Genomic DNA, 19,027 nt, shown 5'->3' with positions numbered 1-19,027 from the left:
ACAGCAGCATGAAACAAAGCTGCCAAATAAATGCTGCCCAGGTCTCGTTTTCATTTTACTGGTCTAAACCTGACATGAGCAGTGTGTGCACGGGTCCCCTCGTACCATCTGTGTGTGTGAGCGGATGAGAGTGGCCTCCTCTGTGCAGGTGGAGGCCGTCCCCACCGAGTACACCGAGTCGGTGGTGGAGAGCCGCAGGGACTGGCTGCTGCTCAGGGAGGTGGTGGAGAGGCGGCGTTTGCGAGCTCCGCTGCAGTTGTTGGGGATGCTGAAGGCACAGCGTTTGTGGTAGTTCAGTCCACAGCCTGCAGAGGGCGGCGTGCGTCACAGAACCAGAGGAGCAGGGCAGCAGATCAACAGAGCAGGAGAAGACGCAGTGAGTTAGTGTGAGGGCCACAATTCATTTCCCAGAGAAAGTGATGGACAATGTTCAAGGCCTCACCGTCACATTTGAGCCCTTGTCTGACCAGACCGAACAGCATCTCTCCGCAGTGATCGCAGAAGGCCGGGGCCCGGTACGAGTGCACATTGAGTGCGTGGGGCCGAATTCGGAAATCTTCAAATGTGGCCGCCGCTTAAAGAGATAACAAAGATGGAGTGGGGTTACAGTGGGCTTCAAGATACGATCACATTACAGGGACTGAGCAGGATAAAGTATGATTAGATGGAAATAGGATGGACAATCTTCCATTACAGTCTGAAACAATGACAGAGCAGATTAGACCTGAGGAAGATAATACCAGAGGTAAAATAAGCTGATAAGGAGTTCACAGGAGGGGAGGGGAGGAGAGGAGGGGAGGTAATTTACCAGAGAGCACCACCTCCACCAGATCTCCTTCCTGAATGTCACCAGCAGCTTTGACCAGTTGCAGGATGTTGTTGGTGGTTGTGTCATGTTTGAACAACAAGATCTTGTCGTAAATGCCGTAGAATCCACACTCTGGGAACTAGAGAATAGAAAGAAAACATGACAGACATATATGTTAGGAGGATCAACAGCAGAAGATGCAGAATTCCGATCACGGTATTAGGATTTATTATAATTTATAATATAAAATGGTGATTTATGAATGCGTTTCAGGTTCACATAAAACAAAAAGTGACCTAACCGACCAGCTGAAGTGGCAGAAAACAAACCATCTTAACAGACACATTTAAGGATAAAACATGGCTGAAAAGTTTTAAAAACTCAGTAACTTTCAATATATTATTTATTTTAATAAAAATATTTTTTAATGGATTTATCAAAGTTGATAATTATCTGGGCCTGTTTAAAAATTAAGATGTCTCCTTAAATAACTTAAAATTACGCTCATGGGCAGAGGAACTTCTCAAACTTTTATATTTATATTTTATATTTTTTAAATATAAACTAAAATAAATTAATTGCATTAGCAGGGGAAATATATTAATATGTATAAACACAACCCAAAGTAAAAAAAATGTCCCTTTCCAACAGAGAGTTCTGATAAAAAGGCCTCATTTCATTTTGAAATAATTGTTCATGATTGTTTGTGACATATTTATGAAATTATAGGACCTGAAAATGACACCAAACATTTTACTGAAAGATCCTAAACCGGCCGGCAAAGGCAGAGTATCAAATGAAAACAACAGTTGAAAATATCACATTGCTTACACACTGAATACAGAGCATGTAGGTTCAACACAGGAAAGGCTGTGTGTCCTTAACTAATTCTATTATACTCTGCTTTGCAAAGCACCTGCGTATCCAGCAGCCAGCATGCGCACACACACACACACAGAGGAACACACACACGCACACACACATGCATGCAAGCACGCAGTGCAACCATTGATAAATACGTGACAAAGGGGGAATTTCTCAAATTAACCTGGTTAATATGGAAACTTACACAAAGGGGGAAACATCATCCTATCTTCCCATCAGTCATAAAGTGCCCACACACACACACACACACACACACACACAGACACACACGCTCTTCCAGGGATTGAGAGATGAGAGTGTCAGTCAGAAGTCAACAGAGCGAAGGGAAACCCTGCTCTCCTGAATAATTAATAATGTCGGGTTCACTTCAGTGGCCATAGGACACCACATATACACAGCTTTAAAATTAAGTTTGTTTAGTTGGAACATATGAGACAAAAGACACACACACACACACACACACACACACACACACACACACACACACACACACACACACACACACACACACACACACACACACACACACACACACACACACAGACAGACACACACACACACATCCTCCTCTTCTTTCTTGTTGTTGTTTTTCCCGTGGCAGAGATGAGATACACTATTTATCTAGTAACTTACAGGAAGGGGAACCCTGGTCTTCACCTCGGAACGACACAATGACACAATGAAACACACACACACATACACACACCTCCTCACTTACCAACAGACACACCCTACTTACAAAGAGCAACACACACCCCCGTTTCCCTTCTATTCTAGTAAACACAAACACACACACACACCCCTCTCAGTTTCCCAACAGGCACTCCGCATCACCACATCTAAAATCCCAGCCTGGCTTGTACAGTTGCCAAACTACACAGTGAGTCCACCACGCCCCACCAGTGAGCCACTGCGACTGACCACACAATCAACAGCAAGACACAAAAAGCACACAGTCACCACTTTTTTTCCACAAAAATGTGCACAAAATCCTCAATGTAAAGAGTTTGACATCCATCTACAATACAGGCAGAGGAGTTCAGCACATGAAAGTGGAATTGAAACTCGAATACATTTAATGCGTCTAATATATTTTCAATATATCACACTGATGTATGTTCAAGTGTTTATGTTTCTGTTAAGCCTGGATTTAATTGGTTATTTGATGCAATACAAACTGGACATGATTGACAGCTGAGCTCATCATTACTTGGAGTGACTGCTCATATAAAATAGTGATTGTAGCTATAAAAAAATCATGTATTTCTGTTCGAATAACATCTACATATCGTGGCCGTTCATATCGTTTTTTCCTTCCTATGGCCCAAAATAAAAAAAGGAAAACAAGCAACTTCAGTTGAGCAGCCTGAGCTAGCTCACAGCCCTCACTTCATTAGAGGTTGTCACAGAATCTTAGAAATTCAGCAACTTCACGTCTCTCCAAAATCATGAACCCATTACTTTGAGGTGGAGAGGCGGTGGAGTAGTGGCAGAAAAATTGGACTATGGGCAGAAAATCAGACTGGATGGTCTCTGGTTCGACTCCACGGAGTGACAACAAAAACATACCTGGATGGACAAGACCTGGATCTATTCAAAAGTCCAAGAGGACTCTCCCCACTCCACTGTCTAAGTGCCGCTTTCTTTTTGCACCTTACTCCCACAACACCTGCTCCCCGGGCGCCGTGCATGGCTGCCCACTGCTCTGTGTCCTCCTGTGATCACCAGATGGGTCAAAAGCAGAGGACAAATATCCCCCCATTTGCATGTCGTGTGTTTGGGACCAATTAATGTATCGTATCTTGTCTTATCTTGAATAGTCCCGAAAACCATCTATCAACAGTCGGTTTCTCTGGTGGCAGCTCCAGTGAATCCAGTTCAGCCGAGGCCTCTGGATTATTCAGAATAAAGCCCAATTCATGCTTCTGTGTCGAATCTAAGCCGTAGCTCCAACGTAGCCTATGTAGACGTAGACGTGTACACTACGCAGAACCCTACGCGGTAACCTGACGGGCACCTCCCCAAAAATGTGATTACGTATGAAGGCGATGCAGACTGCAAGAGCTGTCATTGGTCCACTTCGTAGCATTGCATATCTGGCAGACAGTATTTCCGGAATCTCCTGCTTCGACTCATTTGGTTTAACAGTTACACAGAGGATCTCCTCCGACGTCTTTCTTTTTGCAATTGCTCTTCAACACCAATCAGCTCCAACATGATAACACTCGCCATTGTTCTGAGGTAAACAGAGACCCCAGAGAATTTGTAAATATGGCGAAACTGGAAATCGGAAGAAACTCAAGACAGTAGCATAGAAACTCTACGGCCACTAGCGCTTCGGCGGTGTAATTGCAGAGCGATGTACAAACACCTACACACAAATGCTCAAAACGGTGTGGGCCCTGTAGGTATGCTGTGTATCTGCATGCAATTTTCTTTCTGTGCTGTGAGCAACACCAAAGAAATTCCGATCATATCATACAGTGGACTCATACAGAGGCAGACATCTCTCAGATGGATATCTCAAAAGCTTGCCAGATAAAAACCAAAACTGTCTGCATGTCTATGTTATTTAATTGAACAGGCTCCTCAACCCCTAGCAAATAAATTCAAATATCTCTCTCTTAAACTAGACAACACAGACACTAATAAGTCGAGGCTCCATACTTTTCCCGACACCAGACTTGAAAACCCATAAGTTCTGTGACAGCGGTGAATCATGTAATAACATGTAATGCATCAATACCTGTGGCTGCCGCAAATAAGACCGACTGCTGCCATTTGTAATTACAAACACCCACAGACCCCAGATCAGAGGAGACTCCCAGCTCAGCCCAAATCCGCAGAAAACCCTCAGCCTAAGTAATTTGTAAACCCCACGGTGCTATTTGATTCCAGCCTCCCCACCATTAACCCCAGTCCGTTACCGCTAGCTCCTTCTCGCAAGTCGCATCGTCCTATACGCCAACTCTCCAAAACATACACAATGCACTGACCACAAGTGCAGCTGCCACGTCTCTGCCGACCACAAGTCTTTACAGCTCCTCTGAAAATCACCATATCCCAGCCCCCCCCCCCCCCCCCCCCCCCCCCCGAAACCACAGCTCCCTCTGAAAAATTGTTTTCTTCTTTTTCTAACAGTTTTCTGGAGAACGAGAACAGCACGTCTGCCTGTTTGTCAACATGGTGAAATGTAATTACATAATCGTATCTGTGTGTTTACGTGCTCACTGGATACGGGGGTAGAGGTCAGGGGTTTACTGTTGCAGCCGGCCGTGTGTGTGAGTACAGTGTGCAGACAATGAGCTTGTCGTATTATCATATGCACGGTAGTATAGAGTAGTGCGGTTTGCCCGGAGACAGGGCTGTGTCTCTGCTTTCTTTGGGTTACCAGGGATCAGGTTACCCGGCGTCGCCTGCACTATTCCTGCAGCTCTTTGGGCCAATGAAGCCATTATGACTGAAATGAATTATGGACTCAAGGTTTGCTGTAACCCAGCCCCTCCATTTGTTTCCCATCGCTCACTCTCCACTCTTCTTCTGGGCTGCCCAGCTTTTTATTCTGTCAGCCTGCCTGAGTTTAACCTTCCAAACAACACTGTCCACTTGTCCACAATGTGGTCCACACCCTTGCTACCAAGCTGATGCAATGTTAAGGACAACCGGTAGAGTGTCTTCACTACTGGTACAGGCCAGAGATAATCATAAATGTCTTGATTTTCTCTTTCCTGTTGTCTGTCCCATGTGTAAGGTGACATTCAGTTTGTCCCTTGACTGATAGATAAAGCATTTCGTACCGTACCGTATCTTTTCAAACCATATTGTACCGTATCACAATGTATCATACCGTACTGTACTGTATGCCATTGTATCCCATCGTTTCATATGCCATTATATCGTATCCTGTCGTTTGTTATCTGTGGTATTGTACTGTACCATATCGTACCTGCGTTTACCTTCTTTGTTCAAAGATTCTGCATTCTGTTCTGGACATGATGAAATTACTTTAAATTCAAGGAGACCGAGTAGAGAGCAAATCAATTTATACAGAGTATAATTAGAGAGAGAAAACTTTAAAGGTTCTGTATCTCCATTTCCTCCTCCTTCTGCATTCGTGTACATCCGAGTATTATTTGAATGGTCTCCTATTCGTTTTGAATAGGAGACCATATTATCTGCAGTGATATCATACCTCAGTCGAGAACGGTCTAATCAGTGGAGTCTCTGAGGTTTTCTGGCATACTCTAGTACTGCATCAGCATTATAACCCAATGATGATGGGTTAGTATTTTCAAACACCATTTAGGACAGACGCTAACCTTGATGCAGACATGATGCCTCGTGTTTCATACCTGTCTGCAATGAGACATCACCAGGCATAATAGTTCATTTTGAGAGACATTGAAATGGTGTCTAGCAAACCAATCAGTGCATGTTGCATTCTTATTCAAACAGTTAGCGGTGAAAAACTTTTCCGCAGCTGCAGCATCACTTCGCCAACACGCCAAACAATGACGATGACTTTCTGTGTGTGTCATTGCTGCTGTCGGTAAGTAAGAGCAAACAACTTTGTCCAGATTACTTCATGACACATAATTAAAAACACACACTCTGACAAAAGAATGTCAACACTCGGAACAACAAACAAAACACAGGATATCGTTGACATTTTGTGAACATCATCTTTCTCGTCATGCCAGCATGACACAGGGCTTTTGTGAGGAGAAATTTGAGCTCAGAAACATTGTATTGAAACCCACAAGACACATGTGGTGCCACAGAGCTGGCTGCCATTTTGTACCCTCAGTGCACGCCTGGTCGTATGATGCGGGTCCCGAGCACGGAGGTAGGGACTGGGGTTTTTTGTCTGAGGTGCAACAAGTGCAGACGAACCGGAACATTCCTCGTCGAGCTGCAATTGTGATGATCTCTGGTTATATTTGCCCAAAGACAAATCTGAATTAGATTAAAATATCTTGGCTGTGCAAGGAAAAAATCCGCAGCAACCTTTCAGCGACAGGTTAGCATCCCCTCATCAAAGCACGGATGCAGACACACACAACAACCAGCACTGATGCCCGGCCTGGTCGGTTTGAACCCCAAGGGCTCATCAAGCGGTTGTAGAGCTCAGCTAAATATAGACTGTTTTTATATAAAGATTGTTGCATGTCTGAAGAACACAAAGACTTTTATGTCCTGCTGAGAAAGTCAGCTTGCTTCTGCTTTTCAACCCCCCCCCCCCCCCCCATCATTTCCCCTCCGGCAGCTCAGCGTGAGCCACATTCGACCACTAAGCTGCACAAACACACACACTCCGAAAAACAAACAAAGTCACAACCAGGTTTACACATCAGTAGGTTTAGATTACGTCTCAGTGAAGCAGTTGATATCAAGCCTGCATCTTTGTTTATTCTTCTGTAATATCTCTTCTAAATAAAAAAGCATTTATGCAGTCTGGTGGGTGAAATTTACTCCATTGACATTTCTGACATTGTCAATATAGGAATTCACACAAAGCAAAACACTTGGGATGTAACTTATACTCCACACAACAGTTCAGTCAGCTGTTATCGGCTGTTGCTGGAGTTTTTTTTAACATCAGCATGTTGACATGTTTTTCGCCACATTAAGGGAAACTCCACGCGAGCTCCGTGAACTCACAAAGAAAATACTTTTCTGTTCTTTCTTGTATGATATTTTTCGATTCTGTTCATTTATATATAACGTCATTGTAGCAGCAGTTACTATGCAGTGTCAGGATTAGTATTAGCAAAATAGTGCGTGTTAATGTTGTCGGTTACCTCAACAACACAGGAAACTGTGAGCATGTGGTTTATAGATCTACAAAGGTGTAAAGTATATGGGAGGTACACACACTGGCATGTTAAATAAAATAGACAAACTGTGATGATAACATCATGTTAGAAAAACTGCAATTACAGAAGTTACTAGGAATAATAAAGAATATTATAATTACATCAAAAAATCCTATGAACTTTTTTTATCCCAGAAGATTACATTTTTTATCATTAGTATTTTGATAGATTGGTTATTGCTCTTTTCTTGTTGTACCTTTTACTTTGTAAAGCACTTTAGTCAACCGAGTTCAATGTGCTATAAAACTAAAGTTGACATGGACATTGACATGACATTTAAAATATTGAATTTAATGATAGGTGTTTGTAAAAAATACATCTCAAAATGGCACCGACAGCTGAAGTGGCACACTCTGTAAGGTTTTACTGAATTGTTAGTTTTATATCTCTGGGGTCAGTTTAAGATAAGAATCACATTTTGTTTTTATTATAGTACCTTGAAGAAAGGAGTGGGGGACTGAGATGTCACGGAATGACAAGGTCTGGATTTGTGTTTACAGAGCGGCTTACAGCAGAGAAACACTGCAGCTCAATAGGTTCAGCCGAGCCAAATTCCAAATGAGGACAGCACATGACCAACAACTGAGCATCAGCACGGGTAAAATACAGGACGTGCTGTGTATGACACCGCACGCTGAAGCTGTGTAAACACAGTGACCTCTACAGCCTTACATGGGTCTCCATGCTGATGTGTTCCTGCAACAGAGGCTGGTTATCACAACAGGAACCTGATCGAGCCATTTTATAGTGAAGAGGAAATGTGCTGCATCCCTTCAAACAACAGACATTGTTTAAACATCCACGTCTTACTGTGAGACAAATCACACACCCTCCTGCTCACGTGTGTATACGCACACTCACATTCTCATGTGCTCTCAAGGATCATTTCAGTCATTGTATTCACGCTTTTGTATTTGCATGACCCATCCTTCTCCTTGAGACACCAAGTCCAATTGTTGGACCATAACTGCCTCAGTCCTGGTGAACATGTCAGGCACGGGACTCATAGAGAAGCACCCCCCCCCTTCCTCCAAGTGATGAGGTGTTTAATGAGGGGTTGCTGTGGAGACGGGCACGTAAAGACGTCAGTGGTGTTTCCCCCGATTTGATCCTGACAACAAGTTGGCGCAATGCAGGAATTTTCCCTTTGTGTTGACAGTGTTAGCAATGGAACAAATGTGTTGCAGTCCCGGTGCTCTATTTTTACCACCAGTCAGGTCACCCAGTGACGAAGAGATGGAGCAGGCGACGAGAATGACGGCGGTCCCTGCCCTCCCTGTGCCCTCAGTCAGCGGCAGAACAAGAGGTATTCACTCGGAGCGCTCACATCACTAAATCCATGTGAGTGAGTGAGTAAGTGACAGAAGCGTAGTATGAGGACAAGGCGTTAAGTAATGTGCCTGACGTCAGCAAAATGCTGGGCTTGGCAGACACAAAGGAGAAAGACGAAAATTCAACAGAGAAAGTGTTCGCACAAGGAAGTAGAACGGCAAAGCTACATGACAGGCATGCCTTCAGGACGTCACAAGTATCCTCACTTATCCAAACACACGATGGTTTTGATAATCTTACTTTGTTTGTGCAGCAACTGCAGCAAAAACACACCTTTGATAAGAGGTGGACGTCCTTCCTGCTTGAAGTTGTTATTTCAACTCTTATAGACACACAAACATAACCACATAGCAGAGAAATGAGCTGTGTGACGGAGGGACGAGGTTTCGGATCAGGTTGTGTCGTTTATCAATAGAAATAATGAGATTCCACTAAGCGTCCTCATGATCTTCATAAGGAGACATGAAAGGCCAATAGCAAAAGTGTTGTTCTTCCTGGATGTCAAATGTTTCCTGCTGAAAGATGATTCCGAGGCTGGACATGAGACACAGGAGGGATGTTTTAATAAAGTAAACAAGTGGGCCATCAAAATAATAAACAAGCTTCATAAGATAGGTGAGGCTGAGGAATAAAAAAGTGCAGTTACATGGAAGGTGCAAGGTGCCATTGTTACCATTGCAGCGAACGGGTTGCAGAGAATTTAAACAGAACAGTGATGAAAGAAATGTCTCCAAGCCACGCAGATGCAAAAATGTTTCTCACAAGTTACCTCTGGATAAAAAAAATCTCATCTCTTTTCAACACATTGCGTCAGCAGGTAAAGATATAATGCATTGTGTTCTAAATAACAAGCGCGACAACTGTACTGTGCTAAATACTTTCTACTTTCCCCTGACTCATGTGTTTCTCGTGTGTGTGTGTGTTCGTGTGTGTGTGTGTGTGTGTGTGTGTGTGTGTGTGTGTGTGTGTGTGTGTGTGTGTGTGTGTGTGTGTGTGTGTGTGTGTGAGAGACCTAATCAGGTTTACAGTCCTGACCTGCTAGTTTCTACATACCAGAGATAATTGTGTAAGCTTGACAGACGGAGGGAGGGAATGTAAATGTAAATTCTGGTCTTACACACACATGCACACACCTATAAGAAGTTAGAGAGAAAGAATATGTGTGTGTGTGTGTGTGTGTGTGTGTGTGTGTGTGTGTGTGTGTATATGCATATGTACACACAAGCTCACTAAAATACACAAAGTTCACAGAAGATCCCTTTACTGTGGCTAAAGAAGTCTCTGTGTGTGTGTGCGTGTGTGTGTGTGTGTGTGTGTGTGTGTGTGTGTGTGTGTGTGTGTGTGTGTGTGTGTGTGTGTGTGTGTGTGTGTGTGTGTGTGTTTGTGTGTGTGTGTATAAGCAGGCTCTTAACATGGAAAAAGCTTCGTCTCAAGCAGACTGCGCAGGGACAAAGCTTTTCATTCTGCTCCGAGCATCAAGGAGGATGAGGAGGTAACTTGAGAGCCGTGACCAGGCAGGAGAGAGGGGTCTGGGGATAAAGGAGACACGCACTGCTGTTCTGAACCAGCCTTTGTTGGTTCGAGCTCCTGTCTCCATCAACCCCCTCCTCCTCCTCCTCCTCCTCCTCCTCCTCCTCCTCCTCCTCCTTTCCTTGGCTTGGTTCTGGGCAGGTAAGCCGATAGGAACCTTGGATTCAGTCCATTCTGTGTACAGCGAACAACTCCCTGATTCATGACAAGAGGCAGGGACAGAGAACAGGCCTTCAGTGAAGAAAAGACGGCGGATGGAACCAAAATGAAGAATAAAATGAGACCTCTATGAGTCTCAGCAAGTGGAACAGCAGGACTCTCATTGAAACTAACCATTATACACATTTGGTCTAACTAAGTTTCGGTAAAACTAAAATTACTTCCAAAACACTTTTCAACTTTTTATGCTGAAACTATTAGTATTGAATTAGTTTCTGAAAACAGCTAGACAACATTATAAATGATCAAAGTACGCTGATATATGAATAGAACTCCCGGGTCATGTATACTCGTGTTGGAAGAAAAACTTAAGTGAGGTTGCTAACTGCATACTTCCTGAAGTCTTGTTAGATGGGTTTCCTTCTATTTTTAATATTATTATTATATCCAAATACCCAAATATCCTCTTATCATCAGTTAATTTCCAAGAAGCTCATACATCAGTGTTTAAAGAAGATATTGTTGAAACCAAACCAGCAACTGTAAGGTTTCTGTATCCGTAGTGAATAATATGATTTTATCGCTGCTTTCAATGAAATGCCACGTATTGTATCTTAGTTTTATTTGTTTTATAAACATCTGCATGGGGTTTTGCTGGTGGCACAATACGGCATTACATCTGAAACACAGGATATAAAAGAAGAAGGAGGGAGAGCAGGTCCATCGTTTCATTAATTCCCATCATTGTTCACACCAGACTGAGCACAGCAGTGGACGCCTCTCTCATCCTCTTCCCTCTCCTCACTTCATCCTTTTTTCAATCCATCAAATTCATTAATCATCTACATTTTCTCCGGCTCCTGAGTGACCATAAAGAACAACACACACACGCATGCCCTGACCCATTAGAAGAGTGTTTGCACATTCTCCTTGTGCCAAGTGCCATGAACACACAGGCACAGCAAGCTGCATGGTGACGGCCACAAAAGGCACATTACTGCACTCTGAGTCATCCCCTCCACCTCCGAGCTGCTGCCCCCATCTCCTGCACACTGTGCTTCTTTCCCTCTTTTCAGTCGTCTCCCTTCCGTGATGTGTGGCCTATTAGATCCTCATTTAAAGAAAGGGAGGGAGAAAACACTGGAGGCTGTACACATATAATTTATTATATGTGCACAGCCGTGGCTACAGTTATAGAGTCATGCTGCTGCTGCTGCTGGAACTCTTCCTGAACCCTGCTCTGTAGAAAATAAAGAAAAGGCAAAAAATCCACTGAACTATAATGAATCCTTGCAGACGCTGCAGAGTCCAGCCTGTTTTCAGTGTCCTGTATTACTGCAGCCACATCTAATAATCAATAATCAAATGAACTTTTCTGTTGTATCCAAGTGGTTGTGGTATTTATTTGTGTTGATTAAGCTATTGTAGAGGACATGTCATTTTCAGAATAAGAGAAGGTGACAGACAACTGTGCATGTGTATCGTACTCTTCATGATTCACAATGAGCATCAAGGCTTGTGACGGTGGTGACGATATAAATATTAACCCCCCCTTTTTTTTCATCAAGATCTATGAATTATTCTCTGAAATAATCAAAACAAAAAGGTTGAAAAACGCCCTAACTTACCGTTTAATGTTAAAGAAAGTGAAAGAAAATATTGTCTCTTCCTATCGGGCGATGCCCCACCCATTCCCCAAATTCCATGGACATAGGTTGAGTAGTTATTGTGTAATCCTGCTAAATGACATACAAACAAGTGCAGAATGAAACCAAACCTCCTTGGCGGTGGAGGTCATAATGTTTTTGTAATCATTGCACACTGCAAAGTATTTTTGGTGAGTTTTCTAGAAATGGATTAAACCCAAGTTAAGCACTAAAGGCCGAGCTGATGGCCTCACGTTATTTTCACTCGGCTCTTCCACTCAGAGACCTTCACTATTGATGTCATGTGTTTGTCTACTGAGGTAAGACTTCAGTTTGGCCCATTTCTCCGCACAACTGAGAGGCAGACACACACACACACACACACACACAAACCTCACAACGTGTCTGGTTCACACCAACACACACTGCACTTGTGCCGCAGCCAAACCAAACCCACCCTTTCAACCCTCACGCTGACACAATTGTCTGCTGTCGGTCTCTCTCTCACACATATAATCAAACAGAAACTACTTTCATGTCCTGGGGCGATGAAGCTCTCCCAGTTTTTCTAAGAGATCGTTCAAGACGTCTGACTGTGCTTAAATATCTTAAATAGAGTGTTGCACTCATCTCGATGTTTCCGAGGTTCCAGTCGCGTACACCACAGACCTAACTAACTTATTCTGGTCTCTGTGAGTGTGTTTATCTCGCCCTGACCTCCCCTCACCTTGTTTCTGTGACATGAGAGGAAATTCTCTCGACCCGGCTGGTACGAGCTCTCCACATGGTTACATGGCACCGAATGCTGCTCAGCAGTTCCCAATTGGATTATTGCACAAAACCGTTTTTCTTTTTCAACAGTGCTAATCGTTGGATTAGTATCATAAGGCCTCTTTTGCTGAGAACAAGAGAAAGAATGCAGCACCATTAGAGGCTGTGGGCGCTGCAGAAACACACCAAACAAGACTTCTTCTTTATTAGTTAACTTTAGTCTCATTTTTGACATAATTTCCACCGGATATTCAGAAACTACTCTCAAAAAACATTGAAGTCAATGTAGGTCAGGAGCCACAAGCTTTCAGGCAAACAGACAGGTTTTCTAAAGTGTTTTTTAAACAGTTGTTTGCTGACGAATTGAAATGAGAGCTTTCTCACGATCAGCCGGGGGAGTGACACTATATTTGTTATCTTATTTAATTGTTTTCATCTTTTTATCTTCATCTTATCACAGTAATAGCAGCAGATTTAATTAAAACGTGTGTAACTATCGGACTGATCCTTTATTTCCCTCATCAGGGTCAACATTTTCCAGCTTCAACGGTTAGTTTCAGTGTTTCAAATCTAAATGATAACAATAATGAATTACTGCACTTTAAGAGCCTCAGCTAATACTGTCCAACATCAATCATAATAAAGTCGAAAAAATGTTTTTACAGTTTCAACAAATTTTAAAAACAATCAACAATCATTGTAATATGATGATATGTTCTTTTCATGCAGTTCCTTCTCTTGTCCTCGCGTGCCCAGATTTCATAAATCAAGATGATGTGGAAATCTTGTGATTGTTAATAGCAATTATGGTTAAAATGATCAGATCAATCTAAAATCCTGAATGAATTATGAGCCAAAGTATCTCGAAGCTCCTCCTACACTGGAAACCTCCGGGTCATGTTGCATCTTTTTGTCTGGGTCTAGTATTTTGTTTCTTTTGTGTCTTTTTGGCTCCTTTCTGGATGTTTTGTGTCTGTTTGGATTCATTTTCTTTGTCCTTCACGTTTGGGCCCCTGGAGGACTTTTGGTAAATCCGTTCAGTATGACAGATTTATGTTTACTCTGCATCTCTATGTGGTTATTTACTGTGCCTTTGTGGTAGCTTTGTGTCTCTTACTCTATTTGGATTGACCTCACAGCAAAATATATTGACAACCACATAGAGAGACTCTGTCCCAGGGGCCCCTGGATCCGTCCCCTGCAGGCTCCTGACCATGATAAACTGCATTATCCTCCGATACACAAGGTATCTTTATTTGTGCATTGTGTCATGTATTTTATCTTCCCACTTTGTTCTTTCATGACAACATTTTAAATTTCCATCTACTGTCCCACCTCTGCCTCTGATAAACATCCTGTCACTTTGCTACGGGGCAGCGGTGTGTGCTTTGAATAATCAAATGTCCTTGTGTGGCCCGAGCTTCGCTTTTAGCACAGTGCCAGCAGCCAGCAGACACCAGGCACGGTCAGTCATGCAAAGCTGTTCTGCTACCATGCAAATCAACACACACCCCCACACACACCCACACACCCACACACACACACACACACACAGAGGGACTTTTGTGGAGCAGAACTGATACATGATGTTGCGAGTGTCCCTCCTTAGAAATAACCACAATTTCCTTTACAGAAGTCATTTTTCTTTAGATTTCATATTTATAGTTTGGGTGTGAGGTTCAGAGTCTGCTGGGCTTGGTCAGAGATCTCAGTTATCTTCACTCCGTCATCACATGTCATGTTCGTTTGCTTCTATCTACACCTGCCACGTTCTTGCTAATTGAGTGGCATTTATTCATTGAGCAACGAAGCTTTGGGGTGATAAGCGCTGTGTGTTTGCCCGCTGGTGCTGGCACATACAGTACGGCAGGCTTTTCAATAATCGGAGCAGCTGCAGGAGGAAAACATCCCCCCCCCCCCCCCCCCCCCACCCCATCAGCTCAGCGGATGAAACTGTGTGGCTGCAGCATCTTCACCTATTAGCGATGCCGAACGTGGAACTGTGTTGATTCCATATAAACAATACAACCTTCGCTCACACTGGGTCCTTATCTGCAAAATCAGGGCCAACTGTTTGCTTTACAGTTAGTGTGCGTGTGTGTGTGTGTGTGTGTGTGTGTGTGTGTGTATTTGTGTAGAATACAGGGGAGTGAGGTAAACAGGAGGTGGTGTGTATGATCCCATTCCCAGGGCCAAACTGCTTCTCCAGAGAGAGAGAGATAAAGAAACAGCCCCTTCCACAGCGGAGGTGGAAACAATGGCCAGGGCAGGGGCTCTCCTTCACAGCTGTGTGTTTGTGTGTCTGTGCGTGGGTGTGTGTCTGTGCGTGGGTGGGTGGTCCAGGTATTATTCATGTTGTGGGGACAAAAATAATCCACATAATGGAAATTATTACATTTTAAGGTGAAGACGTGTTTATGTTTATGTCTGGGTTCGGTTTTGGGTTTAGGTTAAGGTTAGGGTTATGGTTATGGTTATGGGTAGGCTAAGGGTTAGGGTTAGGTTCAGGGTTAGGGTTAGAGTTAGGGTTAGGGTTAGGGATAGGGTTAGGGTTAGGGTTAGAGTTAGGGTTAGGGTTAGGGTTAGGGTTAGGTTTAGGTTAAGGTTAGATCAGGTTTAGGTTGAGTTTAGGGTTGTGTCAGTCTGTGTGTGTTTGTGTGTGTCTTCAATGCGACATTTTCTTTATTAATTTTAGGAGCAAGTTGATAATTAACTGGAACAGCATGTCAAACTAATATCCTCAGTTATAGATCTAAATGAATGAACAGCCGTGTGCTTCCTGTGTATCCGCCGCTGGAGGTGACACAGCAGCTCACTGGCTGTTCAAACTGTGTCGCAACTCATTAGTCTGCAGACATGTTCGTCAATCCATCCACGTGACCTCAGACAGCATTATTGGGACTCAACTGGTTCTCACTCGTCTTCAAACGCAAACACACATTCGCACAAACACTCCCTGTGACGTCAGCCCACATCGCTGTGCATCCAAGTCGTGACGAAATACGAGTTGCTGGTGTTGAAAGAATAGAAGCCGACACACCTTTTTTAGGAAAGTAAAACCTGACCATGCAGCACGTTGGCTGTACCCCTCTGTAGCTGCTTGACTGACACTGTAGTCTCACCTTCATGGGAAAACATGAATCATTATACCGGAGGTGACATCTGGACAAATGTGAATACAGGATATCTGACTCATTGCTAAAGTATACGTCCTGGCTCGTCGTACACTTCGGGTTAGAGGTTATATTCAATCATTCATTATAATCATATTTCTACACTCAGTTGATGTGAAGAAAAAGTGACACTGACAGGGGAGAGGTGGATAGAAATGGTGGATGAGTGCAAAGAGAGGGAAGTAGATTAACAGGAGGAAGAGGAGGCCGAGCGTGAGAAGAAGGTGACGATAAGGCAGGCGGCAGGAACCGGAGATGAGCGGATAAGGAGAGAGGGGAGGACAGGATCTACAGAGAGGGACCGGCACGAGAGAAGGAAGAGGAGGAAGTTGTTCTCCTGGCGACGCTGAGAGGAAACAGATGTCATCGTGGAGGAGAGGAGAGGAGAGGAGAGGAAGAGAAAGGGAAATAACCACATGCAAAGAAACAAAACGAGAGGAACGGAACGGAACATAAAGGAGTGGAATGGAAAGGAAATGAAAAGAAATGGAATGTAAAGGAAAGGAAGGGAACGTAAAGGAAAGGAGAGGAACAGGAAGGATAGGAAGGGAAGGGAAGAGAAGGGAAAGGAAAGGAAAGGAAAGGAAAGGAAAGGAAAGGAAAGGAAAGGAAAAGAACAAAACCAACCGGAAAGGAAAGGCACTCTCAAAGGCCAACATTTGAAATGAAAATGAGCACTATAGGTGGGGTGAACAAGGATGTAAAGTGAGGAAAGGAAATAATGACAGAGGGAAAAGAGAAGGGGGTCAGTAAAACAGTGAAAACATCAGAGATGCATCACACTCACGGTTTCTAGGCCAAACTATCAGTTCTTGTTCCACAGGAGGAGGAGACGGGTTTGTGCTACAGATGGAGACGTGCTGGCTAAATGAGATCTTGGCAAACGTGATTGCGCGGTACAGAGCCAAGCCAGGCTTTATTGAGGCTTGGGAAGAGTGGAGTCCAGATATTGGTGGGTTTACTGGCCTGAGAGACTGGGGGTGGTGGTGGTGGGGGGGGGGGGGGGGTAGTTTAATGCTTGGATCACAAGACTATTGGCCGAACCTGTAGAAGGGCCACTAACTCCGGGATGTTGTTGGAAAGGTTGGGTGCACTCCTCCGCAGAGAAGTGAATGGAAAAACGTGTCAATGGAACACAAGGAGGGAGCCTGTGAATAAACAGCGCCGGTGACTCACCCTTTCTGGGATGGGAGAGATGACCGTGGGCGGGGGTGTGGGGTACTTCACTGCCCCTCTAAACACACCAATGTGGGCATTCATGCGTGCACACAGTCCAACGCATGTTGCACTCAGCTGAGCAGAGCAGGACAAGCTGTCTATTGTCCAGCTCTCCCACCTAAAGCTGTGGCTCCGAGCAGGGCAGGAGTTTTGGGTTTAGGGGATTTTGGAAGATTTGTGAATGTGTGTGTGTGTGTGTGTGTGTGTGTGTGTGTGTGTGTGTGTGTGTGTGTGTGTGTGTGTGTGTGTGTGTGTGTGTGTGTGTGTGTTTCCGCGCCAACAGGAGTAGAAAAAGATCAGGTTGTTTTTGTTTGTGGGTTATTCCCAGTTATTCTGAGATGAAAAATAAAAGATGTAGGGAAGGACGAGGAATGATGTGTCTTTAGTTTAATAACATAAAATGTACATCATAACTATTGTTAATATATATATATATATATATATATATTTGCTTGATGGTTGGATGTGTGTAAATAAATTAATTCTGGATCATCTTATAATATAATAATAATAATAATAATCATATAAATAATTCAACTCACAACACATTACAGAGGCGACGGGGGCTCAGGAGTTAGAGCGGGTCGTCCACTAACCAGAAGGTCGGCGTTTCGATCCCCAGCTCCTTCATTCCACATTCCAAAGTGTCCTTGGCCAGGACACTTAACACAAACATTCCCTCTGACGGCTGAGCCTGCGGTGTGTGTGCGTGAAGTGTAATAAAGAAAGTCCTGTACATAGAAACAAGACTAGAAAAGTGCATAATTTCCCCAGAATTCAGCTTTCTCTCTAATTTAAAGCGGTGCAATGACTGTCCTGTGGCTAGGAGAGAGAATAAAACTGTTGGAAGCAGAGAGGTAAATTCAAAATAAAAATAAAGCTAATTTCATTTCTAAATTTGATTCAGTGGAGCAGGAACCACAGACTGCTTCCCAGTGTATATTTAAAATTCTGCTGTGGAATCAACATTCCTCTCTGTCTGAAAATACAGACAACGTTAGATGGGTGTTGATGTAGTAGAATAAAAGAGAGACTGTGGCATTGATACTGATACAGGTTAAGGTTGGTTATGAGTGTGAGCGTCCTGCTGTGTCACACTGTCAGTTTTATCTTTTGACTCCCGACTGCAACTGAAAATGGCTGAAGTTGAACCTGTCCCTCACAGAACTGCATCAGCATCCCGATCTTTACTGAGCGGTCAAAGATTCTCGAGCTGACCAATAACATAATTGCTTCGTAGATCCTGCTTGTCAGTAGTTTTATGAAAGTCATGGACAGGTGACTTGTGTGTAGAGAATGTGTCGTGACGTATGAGTTGCTGTTCTTGTTAGTCATGGATATGAGCTTCACGGGATCTTATCGTTGTCATTGTTGTAAAGGTGTAATGGACTGATCCACAAACAGCCATCAAATGCAATTAAAACATGTGACCCACATTAAGGAGTAAATATGTCTCTATTGTGCTATTTGCTTTGGAGTAAATGTCCAAAAGTGGTGTTGTCCCATTTGATTTAATGTACTGCAATGTGAAAAACGATGGACTTGTTTTTTACAGCAATGAAGCAACTAAAAAGGTTTTTAACAAAAGAATTAACAGCGTTATCTGAAAAACAGCTGCATGGACTGTTG

General features: G+C 43.5%; 1 protein-coding gene across 1 annotated transcript in view; it reads right to left on the bottom strand.

The window, feature by feature from the left end:
- Nucleotides 1-19,027, bottom strand: part of prkd2 (protein kinase D2) — a 32,582-nt gene that overhangs the window by 9,461 nt on the left and 4,094 nt on the right. Inside the window, exons 2-4 of the mRNA XM_053422513.1 lie at nt 809-947; nt 443-574; nt 106-305 (exon numbers count right to left, since the gene is read on the bottom strand). Coding sequence (XP_053278488.1) covers nt 106-305; nt 443-574; nt 809-947 — 471 coding nt within the window. The remainder of the gene's footprint in view (nt 1-105; nt 306-442; nt 575-808; nt 948-19,027) is intronic.

The sequence above is a fragment of the Pleuronectes platessa genome, chromosome 5, assembly GCF_947347685.1.
Source record: "Pleuronectes platessa chromosome 5, fPlePla1.1, whole genome shotgun sequence".
In the NCBI taxonomy this organism is placed as follows: domain Eukaryota; kingdom Metazoa; phylum Chordata; class Actinopteri; order Pleuronectiformes; family Pleuronectidae; genus Pleuronectes; species Pleuronectes platessa.
Note: the sequence above shows the minus strand (reverse complement) of the source record. Positions and strands in the feature narration are given on the sequence as shown.